This window comes from Podarcis gaigeae, assembly GCF_964106915.1.
Source record: "Podarcis gaigeae genome assembly, chromosome: 14".
NCBI lineage: Eukaryota > Metazoa > Chordata > Lepidosauria > Squamata > Lacertidae > Podarcis > Podarcis gaigeae.
This window is the reverse complement of record NC_139690.1, coordinates 47,744,103-47,764,482: the sequence shown is the minus strand read 5'-3', so window position 1 is coordinate 47,764,482 and position 20,380 is coordinate 47,744,103. Positions and strand designations below refer to the sequence as shown.

At 45.7% G+C, this 20,380-nt stretch overlaps 1 protein-coding gene across 3 annotated transcripts in view; it reads right to left on the bottom strand.

Moving 5' to 3' along the window:
• Positions 1-20,380, bottom strand: part of TOM1L2 (target of myb1 like 2 membrane trafficking protein) — a 49,528-nt gene that overhangs the window by 24,011 nt on the left and 5,137 nt on the right. For all 3 annotated transcript variants that reach the window (XM_083711599.1, XM_083711597.1, XM_083711598.1), the window contains exons 2-11: positions 16,530-16,614; positions 14,544-14,622; positions 13,135-13,284; positions 9,450-9,584; positions 9,113-9,271; positions 8,873-8,989; positions 5,811-5,944; positions 4,784-4,832; positions 3,494-3,617; positions 1,551-1,668 (exon numbers count right to left, since the gene is read on the bottom strand). In XM_083711599.1, coding sequence (XP_083567725.1) covers positions 1,551-1,668; positions 3,494-3,617; positions 4,784-4,832; positions 5,811-5,944; positions 8,873-8,989; positions 9,113-9,271; positions 9,450-9,584; positions 13,135-13,284; positions 14,544-14,622; positions 16,530-16,614 — 1,150 coding nt within the window. The remainder of the gene's footprint in view (positions 1-1,550; positions 1,669-3,493; positions 3,618-4,783; positions 4,833-5,810; positions 5,945-8,872; positions 8,990-9,112; positions 9,272-9,449; positions 9,585-13,134; positions 13,285-14,543; positions 14,623-16,529; positions 16,615-20,380) is intronic.

Here is a 20,380-nt window from a genome sequence, read left to right as displayed (position 1 = left end):
TTAAGGGTCAATACTGTACCAGTGCCTGGAAACCAACAGGTAACGCATGAAGATGGTATGAGTTGTATGTTCTGGTCCCTGAGCCCCAGCCCAAACCCTGGCAGTTGCAGTTTGGACTGGTTGCAGTTTGGACTGGTTGAAGTTTCCAGGGCAGCTTTGGGGCAGCCTAACATACGAGAGCATTGCAGTCATTTAAGCTAGGATAAAATTAGGGCAGGAGGTTTAACGCAGGAATCAGAGGAGTGTAGAAAACAGCCTTGCACCAGATCTGACCAAATTTGCCCATCTAGTTCAGTATTGTCTACACTGACTGGCAATGGCTCCCTATAGAGTTTCAGACACAGGTCTCTCCCACTCCTCCCTGAAGATTGAGCTGAGGAGCTTCTGCACATAAAACATAGGCTCTACGACTAAGTCATGGCCCACCCCTAAGGTTTCCAAAACCAGGTCAGATTGTGCTAGAAGAGACGGCTGCTGGTGCTCCAGCCAAAGCTGGTCAAAAGTGATCCTGGACGCCACCTGTCTACAAGAAGAGTCGGATCCAGGAGTAATCCCAAGCTACAAACCTGGTCAAGAGTGCAATCTTATCTCGTGCAGGCTGCAAAACTAGCCACTGACCATCACCGAAGGATGCTTCAGCACAACAGCTTAGCACGTACACACACAAAAAGCTAAACTGAAGAAGCATCGCAAATGGTTGATCTCTTGTCATTAATTGCAACTCCACTCCTGAATTCCCTACAGTCGATGGAAATCGGAGCAGGGAGGGGGAACGGTTGAAAGATTTCACAGAACCTAGGATCGTCACAGAAAAAGGACAGAAGCAGTTCACTACGTGAAGACCTCCCCATTAGTCAGCCACTGGGTGGAGCTAAAGGAGCAAAGACAATAACTCATCTCCTCCCTGGTGCCTGAATGCCAGGGCATCTCTGGTAGGTAGGCCTTTGGAGGCCAGGATTCAGCCAGCCAGCCTTCAGGGTAGTGGCGACAGCACACTAACTATGCCTTCCAAAATAATGGGTTGGTGAGGGGGAGATGCTGCATTCAGTTCCACATGGAAAAGCTGTCACACTGACACACATGCACACACAAAACCTGCAGCCTTTGCTGTATTATTGGCATGCCAGAGTTACTGTACAATGGACCAATTCAGGCCGTTTATTAAAACGGACTCTGGATGGCCCAGGATAGGGCAAGAATTGTAAATCAATGCAACTGGGAATTCTGCAGCTAACACATGGTTGACCCCTCTCTGGGCCCTTCAGGTGGGCTGCAGAATGAATGCACTGAAGGAATGAATACATGAGCTTAGCAGTTGAGAGACTGATCCGTGGAACAGGGAGCCTCTGGTCCAAATCTCACTTTGGCCACGATGCCATTATCCTCTTGGCCTTAATTTCTGCCCCCACGGGAGCCTGGCTCAGAGCAGCAGAGCAGACCGTGTTGAGCCTGTGCCCCGCAGGAGAACTGCAGGCCTATAAGGGCCAGTTCCGAGGGCTTAAGAGAACTGCCCAAGTCCCCCACACCTCCCTCCTTCAGGCCCAACATACGTCTTGCGTTGATCAGCCAGTGAACTGCCTCTCGTCTGTGCGAACATGTCGAAGTCATCCCGGGGGTTGGGGTGCTGGAGGGAGCTGAGCGTTCCGCTCACGTTGTTTGCACCTATATCTGCAGACAAAGGAAACGATATGGCTTAGGATAGGAGTGGACAACCCTTTTCAACCCAAGGGCCATATATACTTTAGAGCAACTTTTTATTGGAGGGGGGGTGTCACATGCTAGTGGTGGGTGAGGCAAGAGGCAAAAGTGGGCAGAGGAATGAATGAGAATTTTACCTTTGCATAAAGCAGGCTACTTCCTACACCCAAACCCCACTCTCCAGCCTCCATTCAGGCAAGAAAGAGCCATTACTAGAGTGCAAGGACACATGCCAAGCAGAAACACTCAAGAAGGTTTCAAAACAGGGCTGGCAAGGGGTGCAGCCTGTGAGAGTCCCAGGGGCCAGATAAGAGGTGTCTTGGGAGCTGCTTTTGGTCTTCATGCTTGAGATTCCCCATCCTTGCTGCAGGAGAAAGTCAGAGCCGCCACATGAGCCAGCCAGCCAGAAGAAGGCCCATTTTTGCTTTGAACATTTTGCTCTGTCCCAAAGATTGGTTCTAAGCACACCTGCAGCACCCTCTCCCAACCACCGAGTCTAGAGTTGGACATACAGCTACGCATCTCCAGTGGATGGAAGCATCAGGCTGAACATGGAAGCACAGCTTTGTGAAACTTTAGCGCATTGGCTACTTACGTCTCCATTGCTATACATTCTCTGGAGGGGAGAATGTGAAGCAAGGAGCTGCGGGAGGGGAGGGGATGCTTCCTCCACCAGCTACTTTGCCCTTGAAACTCACTCTCCACCTCCCCACAGAATCCCAACATCTAGGCTTGTGTGGCAAACATAGATCTGAAGCCCTTTTTTTCAGCAAGGAGGGGGAGAGAGAAAAGACAACATGTTTCCCTAAAGGAAAGGGAGTTAGTGGAGGGGAAAGGGTTAAGCACCCCGTTCTTCCTCATCCCTCTGATGTCCAAGAGTGCTTTGCAACAGAGGTTACACCCACATCATACGTTTAAAGCACATGGATTCACCCAAAGACTCCAGGAAACTATAGTTTGTTAAAGATGTTAGAAACTGTAGCCCTGTGATGGGTAACTACAGTTCCCAAGATTTTTTTTTGGGGGGGGGGGAGCCAAGTGCCTTAACTGTACGATGCAGATGCAGCAAATGGGGGTTAATCCTAACTCAGCACTCAGTGTATCATGACCTGCAATTTGGCTCAGACAGTCCCATTTGAGCAGGACTGCAAAAAGAGCAGTAGACTCCACTCTGTTTATAAGATGGACAGATTTGGACATCATAAGCTTCCAGGACAAGATGGGACGCCACCCTTAACTGCAAGCACTACCGTAGATTCCGGCATATTAGGCGACTGGGCGTATTAGACAACCCCCCAAATTGGCAGCTGCAATTTGGGGGTTTGTCTTATAAGCCCAGTTGCCTAATATGCTGGGCAGCTCCACGCTGGGAGAAAGCCGCCCGGCGCAGAGCACAGCCCGCCACCCCTGCTGCTGCTTCTGAAGCAGTGCGAGGGGTGGGCTCCGCGCCGGGCGGCTTTCTCCCGGCGTGGAGCTGAGCCAGCCACCCGCTGCTTCAGAAGCAGCAGTGCGTGGGCTCCGCACCAGGCGGCTCTCTCCCGGTGCAGAGTGGAGCCCGCAGCAGCAGGGGGTGGGGGGGTGGGGCAGGTACCTGGAATATAAGACAACCCCCAACTTTTTAACCTCTTTTCCGGGGTTAAAAAGTCGTCTTATATGCCGGCATTTACGGTACTTGTCAGAGCCATGTGACCGTCTTCAGGAACCTGCAACATGGAAGAATCTCCAGGGGAGTGTGCTGTGGACTAGCCCCATACTACTCCAGTTCCCAGCACCCCTGGAAAGGCAAAACACATACCAAGCCCGGCGAGTTGGGTCGAAAGTGTGGATGCCGGCGCCGTGTTTCCAACCATGGGGCTGACCACTGCCGGGGAGCCAGGCCCCAGGTCTATTAAGTTGTCTTCAGTCACCTCGCTGAGAACCTGTTGAGCCAATTGGGACACCAGAAGCGGTCACATAAGGTAGATGCATTCCATGGGACAGCGCTAGTCAGAGAGGCAGAGCCTTTCTCAAACAAGGCTACGATTCAGGAAGCCCTACGCCAGCCTTTCCCAGCCTGCTGTCCTCCAGCTGTGGCTGGATAACAACCCCCATCATTGGGAACCATTGGACATGGTGGCTTGAGCTGGCAGAAGCACAACAATATCTGGAGGGCACCAGTCTGGGGGAGGCTGCTCTATCTAAGCACAGAGAAAGCTATGGGGATCTGCCTCCCTCTCTGTCTCCAACACCAGGTATGGAATTTGGCTTCTTGAATTTCTAGTCCAACATTTACTTCATTTGTATAATTTCTTCTGACAGCATATCAGGAAAGCTGTCAAATTTTTAATACTATACAGGGTGGTGTTTCTTCTTTTCTTTTACTAAATATACAGACCCTCATACTCTAAACCCATTTTTTAATTCCTCGCTGATCATACTGCAGCTAAAGAGGTCACAGTTCTGCAAAATCCCTTCCTTGTCCAAAATGCAAAGTTAACATATTTGAGTTTTCTGCTTATGGAATTTGGGTGCAGTCTAGTGGTGAAAAAAGAAGCAGTGGGGAGGAAGGGGGGGGGATAAAATAGGCAGTCTTGTTGGGATGAATGAAACACATTTGATAGCATTTGAGTTAAATGTCAGTCTTTTGCCCACACAGATGTCAGCCTTTTGCCCGGAATGGATCCCGTTCACATCCCAAGGTACCACTGTATTATTAATTAGAGGCTTCCTGGTTTAATTGAAGCTCACGCAAAGGGAAAACACCGATTCCTTTCTCAGCTTTTTTTCAAGATATAACCCTTTAAACCATCTTAAGAGCTTGATATCTGGATCATTACTGTATATCACATTCAGCTCAGCTTGTTCCTGTCTTTGTAACCTGCAAGCAAAGTACCTCACATTTACCTACTTAAGTAATGAATGCAACTGATTTAAGAGCAAAAGAGGCTCCAAACTTCATCACAAATATCAGAAAGTGTTCCGGCAAGAAGGACTTTGCAGCAGTTGCACCACCTCACTTTCAAGGATGAGTTTTGCCAGGCCCAAGGTTAGCAATTTTGCACTAGACAATCCTGTCTTATTAGAGAAGCCCAGCAGGAGGACTCACCCCATTGCTTGCGTTCTGTGCAGACCGACCCAACCTGTATCGCTCAAATCTACAGCAGACAAAAAAAGAGGAGAGATTAAAAATTAATGGCATGTAGCAATTTTGAAAGGTGCAAGTCTTGTGAGAAAACCCAGGATGCACAAGGAAGGATCTGTCTTTTTCCGGCTGGGGTGGTGGGAAGCGGATTGTAGCCACAGAGACCAGCATATGAATACAAGGGCTGCTGCACTATCATACCTCTAGGCATGGCTGGAAGCAACCCCATCCAACTCTCTCACCCCAAAACCTGCCATTACAAAGCTGAAGCCCAGCCTTCTTCAACCTGGTGCCTTCCAGATGTTTGGGACTCCAGCTCCCATCAGTCTGAGCCAGTATGACCCATGGTCAGGAAGGACAGGAGCTGCAGTCCAAAGTATCTGCAAGTATATTATGGGTTACAAAAGGCTGCTGATGCAGGTCAGGGATGGATAACCTGTAGCCAGAGCCTCACAAGTGACACCAGCAGCAGGTGTTTCCTGCTCTCTTAGCTAGAATGGATCAAAGGGGGCTTCTAGCTCCATCGACAGCATGGAATCAGGACGATTGATTTGAAAGAAATATCTGACTAATGAGTAAGTGAACTAAATTAATGAATCAAATAGATGAATAAATAAATAAATAATGATCAGGAACTTTAAACTAAATCCTGGTGGGGAGGAAGACAATATTACAGATTATAGGAGAACACCTGGTACAAGAGTTAATAGTTAATGGCTCCAGAAACGTGCTAAAGGGCAGGTAACTACAAGAAAGAAGCAGTTGGAAGGAATGACTCACGGTTTCAGTTGTCTCTATACTAATGCACAGAGTATGGGAAGCAAGCAAGATGAATTCTTAATACAAGCAAGACGAGCTCTTAATACAGGATACACTCTGGACGTTAAAAAGGCTGATTTTCAAGAAGATTAGGAACTACTCGGTGAGGGGGGAAAGCCACACTTAAGGGTAAGCCAGCAACTATTTGAGCTTCAGAGGAAAAGCAAGCCACCTCTCATATCGGAGGAAAACGTTGTTCAGATCGTCGTTTACATGAAGCAGCTCTTCTGTGACTTCTTCGTTGGACACCCTGGAGATGAGCTCCACGATCCTCTGCTGCATGGCTCGACAGGTGCGGTTCAGCTCCTGGGAGAAATGAATCATTGCAACTTCAAGGGAAGAAATGATGTCCAAGAGTTACAACACAGGGGAGCTTCAGTCATCAGAGCCCAGATATAATAGGCCTGCTCACACAATCTAACTACATCCTGCCAGGCAGGGGCAGCCCTTGCCAAAAAGGTGCCCAATCACAAGTAAGGCTAACAGTGCTATTCCACAATGTGGTTGTGGTAGGGGTACGGGTAAGGGTAAGGGTGGGTCCATTTTCAGCAGAGATTACCCCCTTCCTAGAGTTGTAAGGAGGCAGAAAAGAAGGGCAGAATGCTCATTTGCTAGATGGTCAGAACAATCAAGAACTCCATATATTTAATTCCGGTTATAAAGCCTGTGTTAACTGTCAAGATATCTAGGGTAAGGCTCTAGGGCCAAGGTGACATAGCTTCCGCATAAATGGTCAGATCAGGGTGTAATACTGAGCTCAAAAGTTCAACTTCTTAAACATCTTAGCAATTCTTTAAAAATTAAGTTTCTAGTCCTTATGGCTGCAGATATAACTTCATGGGCAACAGGATCTTAAGGGGTGACAGTGGTGGCAAAAGACTTCCTGTGGCCTGGGGATCAGTGCCATGAGAAGCTCTTTGCAACTCCAGGTGACTAATTAAAGGATGATAAATTAAGCTAAAACACAAGCATATTTGCATAAGGTAAATAATACCATGGAATGCAGCCTTTTAGCAACATAGAATTCTGAACCTGCAAAATACAGCCAAGCCTCAGTAGCCAAGCCGTACCTGGCAGTGTTTCCCAGGGCTGCCACTTTTAGAAGCCCTGGCCTTCAATACAAGAATTAGCCTCCTCCCTCTTTGCATTCCTCCCTCTTTGCATTCCTCCCCCTTCAGAGTGGAAATTCAGGATTAAGGACAGCCATGTAAGGATACATATCTTAAATCCATTAAATTAGTATATTGATTGTTAAATTCCACTTTGACTGGTTTAATGTTTATGTAAAAAATTATGCTGAATTTCTGGTTTTACTATGCTGGCTGTTTAGCCGTAATAATAAACATTCATTTGAGGACAGCCATGCTGCTGGTGGTATCAGCACCCCCACCCCTGAGAAGAAAAACAAGCCTCGTTGACCTGGCATCTCGTGGCCTGACGTTCTCCACCTGGACACGTGTCACCTCGTGCTTCCCACAGCTGCTTTCACAGCTTGAGGGCTGAGTTTACCATGTCAGCTTTGATCCCATCAGTTCAGAGCCAGATTGTGACATTTCAGAAGGTTGGATTCAGATGGGGAAGAGAGGGCTGGCAGGGCCTGTCTGTCTCTATTCTGCTGCAGCGCCTGGTTGCATGCTATTAAAAACCTTTCCTTTTTATTTAGCTGCTTATTGGGTTTCTGATGGGTAACAACTAACAACCAGGGCTTTTTTTTCCAGCCGGAACTCAGTTCTGGCAGCTATCAGATGGGCACCACTGGAATTCTAAGATGAAGCCGTTCATGGTGAGTTCCAACACCTCTTTTTCTAGAAAAATAGCACTGCTAACCACCAACCATCTTGCTACACCGATCCCCAGACTGCCCCTTCCGTTCCCAGGTAAGCTTATAGAACAGAACTGATAGATCAGTCAGCAGAGCACAATACTCTTAATCTCAGTGTCATGGGTTCAAGCCCCACGTTGGGAAAAGATTCCTGCATTGCAGGGGGTTGGACGAAATGGTCCCTTCCAACTCTGCATTGGCTCCCACTACGTTTCCAAGCACAATTCGAAGTGTTGGTGCTGACCTTGAAAGCCCTAAACGGCCTCGGCCCAGTATACCTGAAGGAGCGTCTCCACCCCCATCATTCGGCCCGGACACTGAGGTCCAGCTCCGAGGGCCTTCTGGCGGTTCCCTCCCTGTGAGAAGCGAAGCTACAGGGCACCAGGCAGAGGGTCTTCTCGGTAGTGGCGCCCGCCCTGTGGAATGCCCTCCCATCAGATGTCAAAGAAATAAACAACTACCTTATGTTTAGAAGACATCTGAAGGCAGCCCTGTTTAGGGAAGTTTTTAATGTCTGACGTTTTAATGTATTTTTAATATTTTGTTGGAACATGTCCAGAGGGCTGGGGAAACCCAGCCTGATGGGCAGGGTACAATTTTTTTATTACTACTACTACTACTACTACTACTATGATTCTACGATTCTAATAGGCAGGGGGTTGGAACACAAAACATCAGAGGAGCCCTGCTGGATCAGAACGGAGACTATTATTTAGTGAATTTATATCTCACCCTTGCATTCTGAGGAGCCCAGAGCAGTGAACAGATACACAATTCAAAAACCAGAACAAAGCAACAATGTTCTAAAACAGTTAAAACATTCTGAAAGCAATTGCAATTAAAAAGCAGCTATAGTTAAAAACGATTATTCCATCCAGTGATTTTGAGGTTGCCGGGAACAGTATTCTTCAGCCACGACATCCAGTCTTAGTCCTCATTAACAGCCATGGCTTCTCCCAAAGAATCCTGGACACTGTAAAGGGTGCTGAGAGTTGTTGATAAGACTCTTGAACACCCTAGCAGTTCCCAGGTTTCATTGCGAAAAGCCATGGTGGTTAAAGTAGCATAGGAGTGCTTTAAAAGTATGGTGTGGCTATGACTGAAGATCCAACAAGTTCCGCATTCTGCCTCCTATAGCAGAGGTTTCCAGAAAGTCTGCTGGCAGGACATGAAGGAAACAGCCCACCCTTACTCATGACCCCCCAATCCCCAGTAACTGGTATTCAGAGAACACTGAGTCTTTGTTTAGCCACCAGGGCCAATGGCCACCTGCAAACATGTCTAAACTCCTTTCGAAAGGCTTCTCAGCTAGTAGCCATCATCACATCTTGTGGCAGCAAACGGAAGGGGGTGGGGAACCTTTCTCCTGCCCTGAATCTACTATGTTAATACTTTGGTTGCAACACATTTACCTGCAGTAACTCAAGGTCTGATGAATCTTCTTGCCCAGGGACCATTTCTGTGAGCATTTCAGACATCACTTTGGTGTTCCCACGAACAACGTCCAGTTCACTCCGCAGTCGTGCAATCTATTTTTTAAAAAAGGGGGGAAGAAATGCAACCCTTTACAGAAGCTGCATGCATTTCAGTGTCTGATTTTTAAAAGGTTCTGGAGGCGGTAATGCCTTCTACAGTACCTGCTCAGACAATACCTGCTCTGTATTTGCTGTGATGGGGCCGGTCACATTCAAAGCTGGGGCCTGAGGAGCAGAGTACGCGGTTGGAGAAGGAGATGAATAGGAACTGGAGTTCATCCTTTGCTGAGACTGCGACCTGTGCATGCTGGCAGCTGGGTCAACTTCAGGAACGCTCTAGCAGAGAACAATGTGCAAACTCTCAGATATACAGTATTCACCGAAAGATTGTGCTGCTGTCGTTATCATGCTCTTTAGCCAAAAGGGCAGGGAAGGCAGAAGGCAGGGATCCTCTAATTGTTTCTCCTCCTCTACAAAAAAAAAGGAAGAAAAGCAGACAACACTGCCCACTTACTCTCTGCGGTGTGTGTATTGGCGACAAAGCATCCAGATCAGCCATTGGAAACTCAATCCCTTTTCTTTTGAGTTCTTCATAAATGTGGACCACCCCAGTTAGATCAGGGCTGCTTCGAAAGGCATCAGCCCAGGCCTGCAAAAGAAACAGAGTGTGTTACAAGGAACTCAATCCAGTTCCCTTCTATTGTGGAATTTGGTCTGTTATTTTTGGAGACCGCATTTCTTGTGAGTATATAGTACAGTTGTACCTTGGAGCCTTGCAGCTCAAACGTTTTTTGGCTCCCAAATGCCGCAAACCCAGAAGGGAGTGTTCTAATTTGGAAACATTCTTTGGAACCCAAACGTCCAACGCGGCTTCCGATTGCGTGCAGGAAGCTCCTGCAGCCAATCGGAAGCTGCGCCTTAGTTGTCAAACATTTTTGGAAGTTGAACGGACTTCCAGAACATATTCCTTTCGACAACCAAGGCACGGCTGTACAGACGTGAACAATATTTCTTCAATCACAGTGTCTCAGGGCTGTATGGTGACTGTGGGAGGGGTTAAAGCCAAAGGTTTCTAATAAGACCACAAAGGGTCAACTGAAAGTTCAAGGGTGCCACATCAGGACATGTACGGTACTAAATTTAGTAAATAAATGTAATTATTTACTGAATTTATATCCTGCCCCAAGGATCCCAGAGCAGCAAACAGATACACAATGTAAAAACAAGAAGAAAGCAAGAACATTCTAAAAACAATAGCAATTAGAGAAGGCATAGGCAAACTTGACCTCCAGATGTTTTGGGACTACAATTCCCATCATCCCTGACCACTGGCCCTGTTAGCTAAGGATCATGGGAGTTGTAGTCTCAAAACATCTGGAGGGCTGAGTTTGCCTGTGCATGAATTAGAGCATCTAAAAGCAGTTACAGTTAAAAACATTCTGAATGTATCAATGATAAGGAAACAAAGTTGTGAATGAAAAAAGTAGTATGTGATTCATTTATTTCATAAAATTTATATGCCACTTAAGTGCAAAAAAACCCCTCTCATGGATCAGGTTCTCAGGAAGCACACAAATAAAGCCTTGCTGTGTGAGTGCATCATTATTTGTGTTCTTACATCTTCCAATAAGGTAAATTAAAGGCATCAATTCTCCGCCACAAGGGTGTTGCCAGCTAATCCCACTTGAGCAGAGGGAACTTGATCTTTGATTGGCAAGATCTGCCCGAATTGGCTAAGCCAGTTTCCAAGGAATCTTCCCTAAATTACAACAGAAGGCATCCTTCCTGCAGAAACAATTCTCACTCCCTTGGAGCGGTGTGCCATTTTTTATTTACAAGCGAAAGGCCAGGAAAAGCACACGTTAACGGCACAGCAGCATTTTGGGCTGCTTCCAGACACGGACAATTTAGCAGCAGCCAGTAATTGCTGTTCTGCTTCAGGCTGTAAGCAAAAATAGCAACTCTGCTGCTTCCAGACTTCTAGAAGCCAAATGACATTCTGGAGCCAACTGGGCAGTCCACCCCCTGCCCTGGTCCCAAATGTTGGAGGATGCTGGGAAGGAGAGAAAGGATTCTCATTGGGACTATGGTGCAGGAGGGAAAAGATTAAAACAGTCCCTTCTCTACCCATCACTCCACTCCTGATAAGCATACCCTGGAGATAAACAGCTGGATCTCTCATCATCTTTCCCTTTTCTGAAAAACTGCCTCAATGAGGATTTGGCAGGGGGAGCCGGGGTGGGGGTGGGGAACTGAATCCCCTCTCTCTCTCCAAATCCATTCTCCAAAGCAAGTCCTTACACAAAGCGGGGGGGATGAAGAAAAACAAAACAAAACACACCCAATATCATAGTCATATCATAGCCATGAGGTAGACTCAGTTTCAAGTTCTCCTCACTCTCTGATCGGCTTTAACGTCTTGCCTGCCCGATGAACCATTCTGGAGAACTAATTAGCTTGCCACACTTTTGTAATGTAGATTTTGGGAGATTTTTCTCATGGGCCAACATGGCTACTTTTGAGCTACTCCGTAAGTTATCCTTCACAGAAATGAGGACTTTTAGCAGCCTGTAGCTCCCCAGGATCAAGAGAAACACAGAATAGTACTCTGATCTACTACTGGCTTTCACCTAATATAGTCAGGCGGGGGGGGGGGGACAGACTAGAGAGTGGGTGGGGTGGGGAGTGAGGAAATTCTGACTTGGGGGGCAAATTACAGTGGTGCCCTGCAAGACGAATGCCTCACAAGACGGAAAACCCGCTAGACGAAAGGGTTTTCCGTTTTGGAGGCGCTTCGCAAAACGAATTTCCCTATGGGCTTGCTTCGCAAGACGAAAATGTCTTGCAAGTTCCTGCGGGGTTTTTTTTCCTCCCCCCCCTTTTTCTAAGCCGCTAAGCCGCTTATCTGCTTATCCGCTAAGCCGTCAATGGGCTTGCTTCGCAAGACGAAAAAACCGCTAGACGAAGAGACTCGCGGAACAGATTAATTTCGTCTTGTGAGGCACCACTGTAGGTCCAACAGGAGGCCAGATTTGGCCCACAAAGCCATTTGTGCCAGCTCACCCCCATTTGATTTCATATATGACATTAAGTCTGTGGCAGGTAAAGAAGTGGCCACAAAGGAACAACCAGGCATCTTAAAGGTTAGAGTGTCAGGCTATGAACTGGGAGAAAAGGTCTTGAATCCCCACTCAGTCATGAAACTCCCTGGGTGGCCATGGGCCAGTCACTCACTCCCAGCCTAATCTACTTCACAGGGTTGCTGTGAGGATGAAACGGGGAACAGAACCACACACATCGCCTTGAGCTCCTTGGAAGATAAAAGTGCTATATAAATGTAGCAAGTAAATAAATAAATAAATAAATAAATTGCGGGATGGTGATATTCAGGGGAATATTTCTGACGGGAAGGAAGGGGCGGCTTCGTGGCGTGCACCCCCTTTTTAAGAACAAATCTGCTGAGATTAAGGAAGCCGTGTTGAAATTTGTGCATCAATGGTATTTGGACAATTGCAAGACTTCATTATATTAATTATCATCCCTTTGTTGGAGAGGATGTCAAATTCTTGGTATGCTGATCCATCTCTGGAGGGAGTGTCAAAAAGCACAGAAATGTTGGCAGGACATTTTTGCAAGCCTTACTGATCTCCTTCGCAGAGATATTGAAACGGAACCGGGATTAGCTTTGCTCTCTTTATTTAGAGGGTGAAACAGGGATCTCCCTTGTAAGAATCTGATAAACCCCCTCCTTGTGGTGCCGGGGGTACATTGGAAGGATGCAGGCAGATGGACTACCCACAAAAGGTAATTTAAGAGTATGGTCCTTGGCTTTGGCTGATAAACTTACATAACACAGTAGAGTGAGGCAAGGAGGAATTTTAAAAAGATGCCTTCAATGCTGATTGATTGATTGATTGATTGATTTATGTTTGTTTATTTTATTAACTGTCATCTGGAGGAACCTAGACCCCTGTAACTCACACATCTTTTTGATTTGGCTGTTTAACTTAACATGTTGGTATTATTTTCTGCCTTATACACACCTGTATTTTGCTTTGTATCTGGTGACCAATAAACTATTATTGTTGTTTGTATTGTTTCAACGATAATAAAAACTAAAACATATAGAGAGAGAGAGCCTACTTTTGACTAATATTGCTTATCACTCAGAAGGCAGAAACAAAAGCTCAGTGACAGACCTGAATTAGTGCAAGTACTTTATCCTGGACAATGGTGGGTGGATTGTTCTTGGGAGAGATGATTTTCACCAGAACACCATCTATGAAGTCACGGTTTGCTACTAGGACATGAAAGCGATGGCCACAGTTCTTCACACATGTTTCCAGTACCTGTGTGTGGGGGAAAACATCATTACTGGTGGAGCAAAGAAAGCTGGTGAACACATGTAAGGAAGAAATTCATTGCCATGGACAGTAGCTAATGTCCAGGGGCATGGGGGCACTTTGAGAAAGGAGTAGCCCAGGGTAGTAGTCCAGGGGATTAATCATTTCACTCACCATAGCCAGTGTTCTGCCATTTTCTAGGGAGCATGGTGAGCCCCTAGCATTCCTCCCAGCTCGGGGTGGGGGACACCCCCATCTGGGATAAAAACTATGGTTTCTTTGGGCACTATGTTTCAACGAAGAAGAAGAGGAGGAGGAGTTTGGATTTGATATCCCACTTTATCACTACCCGAAGGAGTCTCAAAGCAGCTAACTTCTCCTTTCCCTTCCTCCCCCACAACAAACACTCTATAATAATAATAATATCTTTATTGTCATTGCCCCCTCTCAGGGACAACGAAATTACTTGGCTGCTCCATCCACCCAGATAGGGCACTCCACTTAAAATCAGAACAACTATAAAAACACTAATTAAGACAATATAATATAATACAGCAAGGAAGATTAGATGACTTCAAAGTCCAGGTTTCCCATTCAGGGCCGAGATCGCTCTGGAGAAGAAGCTGTTCTTGAGCTGTTCTGTGAGGTGAGTGGGGCTGGGAGACTTCAGAGAAGTGTGACAAGCCCAAGGTCACCCAGCAGCTGCATGTGGAGGAGCGGAGACGCGAACCCGGTTCACCAGATTACGAATCTACCGCTCTTAACCACTACACCACACTGGCTCTTATAGGCAACTTGAATAAAATATTGTGGGGACCCAGGTTAAGCCCTGGCCCGCATAATCTATCACATGACACAGTACACACACACCATTTGAATGGGAATGCCCACCAACTTTGTGGGGGCTCGACCCCCACAGATATTTTATTGTGGGGGGTCAAAGCCCCCAACGGCCTCTAGGAGTTGGCTCCTACGGCTCCAGGAGCCTAATAAAAAGTAGAATAATCATCATCATCATCATTTGTGGACCACTGGCCTTAAGTCTTCCTTCTTCAATGTGGCTACAGATGCCTGTTAGTATTTCATGCAGTACGATGCTGCAGTTGAGATTGTTATAAATCACATGCCTGTCTAAGAAGGCTGCCACTTTCTGCACACCTTTTCTTGTTCCAAGTTGGTAAGGAGAAGAGGGGGAGGGCAGATTTGTTTTGGAGGTCTCCCAAACGCCGACCTCTGAATCACACCCACTTGCACACGTTACTCACCGTTAGAGCTAACATTACTTCCCTGTAGTTTTTGTTTCCATTCAACCTCTTCTTAAGCGCTCGGATGGCGTCCTTTGGGCTGATGGGGAAAACACAGGGCCACAGATAAGGGGCAGCTACAAGTAACTGCACTTCTCACAGTAAAGGCAATACTGCAGTTCTAATGTTAGCTCAAGTGCACATTATTTGAACCCTCAGGGTTTGGAGACAGAAACTGTACTTTCACATCACCCGACACTTTGAGTGCAATATGCACATGCAAAAATTAGCTGCAGCAATCCTTCGGCCCTTGTGCTTCACACTCCCTTCTTTGGCTTCTCAGCTGTACAGGACGAGGAGCTTGGAGGCTTCTGCTCCTCATTAACCACAGCTTAACAAGTAATCTAAACTGGGAACTTTGGTTCACATTAACTATGGTTAGTTTTTAAAAGTCAGCTTTGTAAACTATGGTTTGGAGTTGGCTTGTCTCAAACAACCAAAGTTAGCTGCTCTGGTCAGCAAGTCAAACTGTGGTTAAGTGAGAGGGAAAGTTTCTGAATTCCTCCTTCCAGACATGTGGGAGAGGGGCAGGGGAGACTCCTAGGCTGCAGGTCAGTGTGCTTAGCTACAGTAATGTTCTCAAAAAAACTAGGACTGTACCTTTCCCACAGTTTTTGAACCTCTTCAAATGCAACGAAAAACAAGTGAGTTTGTTCTGGACCAGGCAGATGCAACCAGACTAGTATTGCGGCCTAGGACCCTCATACCTATGGGACCGCCTCGCATGGTATGCCCCGCGGAGGACCTTAAGGTCCATAAATAACAACACTTTGGAAGTCCTGAGCCCCAAGGAGGTTAGATTGGCCTCAACCAGGGCCAGGGCCTTTTAAGCTCTGGCCCCGGCCTGGTGGAACGCTGCTCTGTCACAAGTGACTAGGGCCCTGCAGGATTTGACATTTTCCGCAGGGCCTGCAAGACGGAGCGGTTCCACTTGGCCTTTGGGCTGGACTCAGTCTAAAACCCCTCCCTCTCATTTTTTTTTTTAATGGAACCCCTTACATGGGATTTTGTATATCAATTTTCCCTTGGCTCTTTTTGCTGGCCCATCTAGGACCAGCATGGATAGTTGGCCCCAGTGAATATTTGACGTTTTCTCTCCTTATGGCTTTGATCTATAGGCTACCACTAAAACGAGGATGCATTTTAAGGTGCATTTTAAACTGTATTCTAACTTATATTTTAATCACCTGTTTGTTTTGGTTTTTGGTTTTGTTTTGTTTTTAATGTTTTTACTGTGTTTATATTTGGTGTTAGCCACCCTGAGCCTGGTCTTGGCCAGGAAGGGCGGGGTATAAATAAAAATTTATTTGTTTGTTTGTTTGGTTGGTGGTTGTTGTTGTTGTTGTAGCAGAGATGCAAACAATGTTATGAGAAGAAAGGGATTGTTCTGCTGACCCTGGCACCATCAATGTGCTCAGAAGGGGAATCTCAGAACCATCTGTGACAAGCAGCAGAAGCTGAGCTATGCTTTGTCAATAACTGCTTGGCTTTTCCTTAACATGCCGTCTTTATAATTTCCCTGGAGTGCTCAGGTGAACGTGTTGTCCCCTCATGTGGGGAAGGGAAAGACGGGAGTATGGTAACATAAGAAGAGCCTGCTGGATCAGGCCATTGGCCCACCTAGTCCAGCATCCTGTTCTCACAGTGGTAAAACAGGTGCCGGGGGGAAACCTGCAAGCAGAACATAAGCAGAAGAGCCCTCTGCCCTCCTGCATCTTCCAGCTAGTAAGCTGTACCTGGAATTTATGGAAATCAAACCTTACAAATAAAGCATTCTACAATTGAACTATAACATGGCATGTAAACACCTTCTGATGAAAAGGAATGCCAGAGCAGTAACACCCAGCTGATTAAAAACAACAGCAACCCTCACACCAGCACATAGCAAGCAATTCGGCTATTTGCCCTGTGCTATCCATAGTCACAGACAGACAAAGACAGACATACCCTTCTTCTGTCTCATTGATGATGTCACATATCTCCATGTTAAGTGTCCAGTCTTCACTCTGTAGGGAGCCATCTGTAGCCTTTTCTATTTAAAACAAAACAAAACAGAGCAAGCAAATTAAAAGCCAAGCTTCAGAAAAAGATTTACACCGGGCTGGTCAATGTCCACATGCCACGGTCATGTAAGAACTACCTCCAGGTAACCAGAAGAAGGAAGTTCTACTTCTCCTCTGAAGTGCTGTCAGGCCAATGGTGTGCCACAGTTTATTTCTTTTCTAGAGCACCACTTATGTACATCTTGTTTTACAAAGAATGAGAGAACAGTTCCCTGCTCCACAGAGTTTACAATCCAGAAACTGGGACAAGCGTGTCAACAAAGGAAGGACATGGAAATCGAGGTGGGGCAAAAAGGTGCATGATTATTACAATCTTGCATGCCTAGGGTGCTTTCAGAATGTCAGCATTTTCGGGTGACAGTTGATCACATACCAGCAGATTCAGGTTGCACAATTAAAGTTGATGTACTGCCCTTGTGCAACAAGCCCACTTCCTCCCCGAAATTGGAACATTTTGCAATAAGGGAAGTGATGGGAAAATACATTGGATAACAGTCAATTGATGCCGTTTCGTATAACCTCTCTGCAATCAAACAGGAATTAAGGCTAAAAATAATAATAACCAATGTCTTCAAACCTGCCAGCAAACTAGGTACAAACAAAGCAGGGTGTAGCTTAACAAACAGGCCATCTAAAATTCAACTTTGATATGGTAAGCTACAAATGTTAAGTGCAACAAAATGTTTCCAGGCACGGTGCTTCTGCTCAGGGTTCCAGCCAGTCTACCATAACTTCTTAAAGGATACTCCATTATACTCCATTACACACACACACACTTTCCTTTTTCTTCCAATTGTCTGTAGCCACTAAGTATGCTCAGTCATCTTTGGGCATTTCTGACTTTTTAAAAACCATGTCTTCGAAGACCTCCCCTGCAGAAAAATCCCAGTAAAATAGAGACACTGATTTGCCCAGCGAAAAATAATTGGAAAACAGGGAGTCAGAGCATGAGTCTAACTAGCCCAGTATTGTTTATTCTGACTGGCAGCAGACTGTCTGGCACAGACAGGTTTTTCCCATCACTTGGCACCTTGTGGAGGGTAAGGTTATGAATAGCTACCTCCACTGTCTAAGGCAGAACGCCTTGGTATGGCTGTGGCTGGGAATCACAGGTATTGTTGCACCCAGATCTCCCTGTGTGATCTTCAGCTAGACATCCTGTTGGCAATGGCAGAATCCTGGACAATGGCAGGTTTTTGGCCTGATCCAGCAGGGCTGCTCATCTAGCCCTTTGAGCAGAAGGTGCCATGGATTTGACGCAGCCCATTCTGCACATAGAACAGGTGCTCTTCCATTGAGTCGTGTGCCTTCTCCATGATTTCTACTGTTATGACTTACTTTGAAGGAAATAAACTAATTCAAATATGGCAGCTGCTTGGCTGGAATCTGTTGACAGTCCTCAAATTATAAGAGGATGGGTAGGTATTACACCCACACACCCCACATCTAAAACATCCACCTAACTCAACTATATGTCCTGAAAAAATCCAAAGAACGCAATCAGTTTTACAAATTAATTCCAGCTTTAAACGCATCGTATTAACTGGAGATACAACATACACAATACTGAGCAGCCAGCTTCCTTTCAAATGTATGCACCCCAAAGCCACCCAATCCATTATTTGACAAAGATTTAATTTGCAATTCACGAGGATTTCCTCTGTAGCATAATCCATTATCACGAACTGAAAGCTGATCTGAAAAAAGCTTAAACAACTTAAAGCACTTTAAGATCAAGGCACATTTTGGGTACGCTTATAATAGAGCCTACAAGAATATTAGGAAGCCAAGTTTTGAGCATAAATCGTGTCCCAAACGTAATGTCTCTTAAGTGCTTTACAACAGAAAAACATTGCCTTATTCACTGCAGAAACGCAAGCTAATCTCCGTGTAGAAGATTAGGCAACCATGGTTCTGTAAATCATACAGCAACAATGAAAATTCCAGCTTCCCGATTGGAAATATAAAAAGCCCTCCAATGATTATTTCACTGTGGTAGCTCTACAGTGACAGGATATTAATGTAACATGGGGTGAGGAACCTCTGGCCCACAGGCCTAATCCACAACACCATTGGGCCCATCAGGCTGTTTTGGGCAAGGTACATCCATCCACCTTCCCTACTTCTGATGTAATATCCCTGACCAGTGGCCATCCTGGCTAGAGCTGATGGGATTTGGAGTCCCTTTACATCTGGAAGGGCAGGTTCCACAACCTTCCTTTATTTCCAGAACAGCTGAAGAAGAATCTTTGCCTTTACGTAACCCCACATATTTTAAGAGCTGCTGAGGACAACTTACAACTGCTCTTACCAGCTAAATCCCAGCAAAGTTACCAAGGGGAGGGGTTTCTCAGTGGTGGTATCATCATTGTGACCAGCAGGGTGGGAGGGGGGGATTCCACACAAATGAGGCCCAGCTGGCCAACTCCCTCTTTTTCAGGAATTTAATCAGATCTTTTTTGTTCAAAATCTTACAAGAGCAGAATTTTGTCATCACTGATGTGAACTTGTCAGAGGCTGTTGTGTTAAGTGATTTTCTATTAAGTATTTTAATTGTTAACTTATCCTCATAGAGTTTTTTATTGCTTTCTGTTAGACACTGCAAAAACCTGTGAGTGGGAGGGCATTTCAGAAATAAAAATAAATGAGTGTCATATGCCTCAGCTCTTCCTAAACACTTCTCTAAAATGGTTTTGCAGGCCTCACATTTAATTAAAGCCGTTGTGTACATCCAATTAAATTTTCCTGTGAACCAGTGCCATTTCCTGGCAGAGAAACTACAATGCTGATGCATTTGCAGTCCTGAATATATATATTTCAAATTATGGGAGGCCACAGGAGTTTGACTACAGAGACCAAAGCTGAGACCAAGGCAATATGCTCAAATGAAACTATTCTCTGTGTTTTGCAGCATCAAAAGAGCCACCAATGAATGCAACAGCCAAATAATTGTGCCTCACACACTCAGGCAGGAAGAACCATGGAAACATCAGACAAGAAAAGCACTGTGAAGCCAGACAGACTTCAGCTGAGGTTTTGCTCCAGAAAAACACCATTGGCAATTATAAAACAGGCGGCAACTTTGCTTCTTCTAAGGAGCCGCCTGCTTAACTGTCATCACGCAGCCCCGGAATTAGGCCGAATTTTTTAACGTACAATCCCTTCTCTTTGAGGCCATTAGCATCTTTGCCACTGGAGACAAACATCCAATTTATTATGTACAACTCACTCGAAACCCTACTATCAAAATGTCTCATAATAAATATAAGGGGCACCCGCTGGCTGCTTGCAGCAAATGGGGAGCAAAAAAAAGGTGGAGTATAGTTAATATATAAAACCTTTAAAGTCTTAGCAACAGTAGGATCAAGCATTTTGCCCCACCCAAGTTGCAAGGCATAGCGATTCGAGGGTTGAGCCTGAACAGGTTCAAATTCCTCTTCATTGGATGCACTTGGCGACAAAACGGGTCAACGAAACTGCTCTTTGGTACTTGGGTATTGTTAAAAAATACAGAACCATGTCTTCCTTGGCCTTTTGTGCCTGGGGGTAAGATGGAGGAACAGAACCTAGCAATGATGTCTCCCACCACCCCTTTCCTTGAACCATCTGTATTTCCACCACTGGGACAAATTTTAACAATTTGATAAACAATGACAATGGCTTCATTGAATTAATATACGACCAATGCAGAAATAAAGATAAACTTGGAAATATTGAATGGATGGATGGATGAAC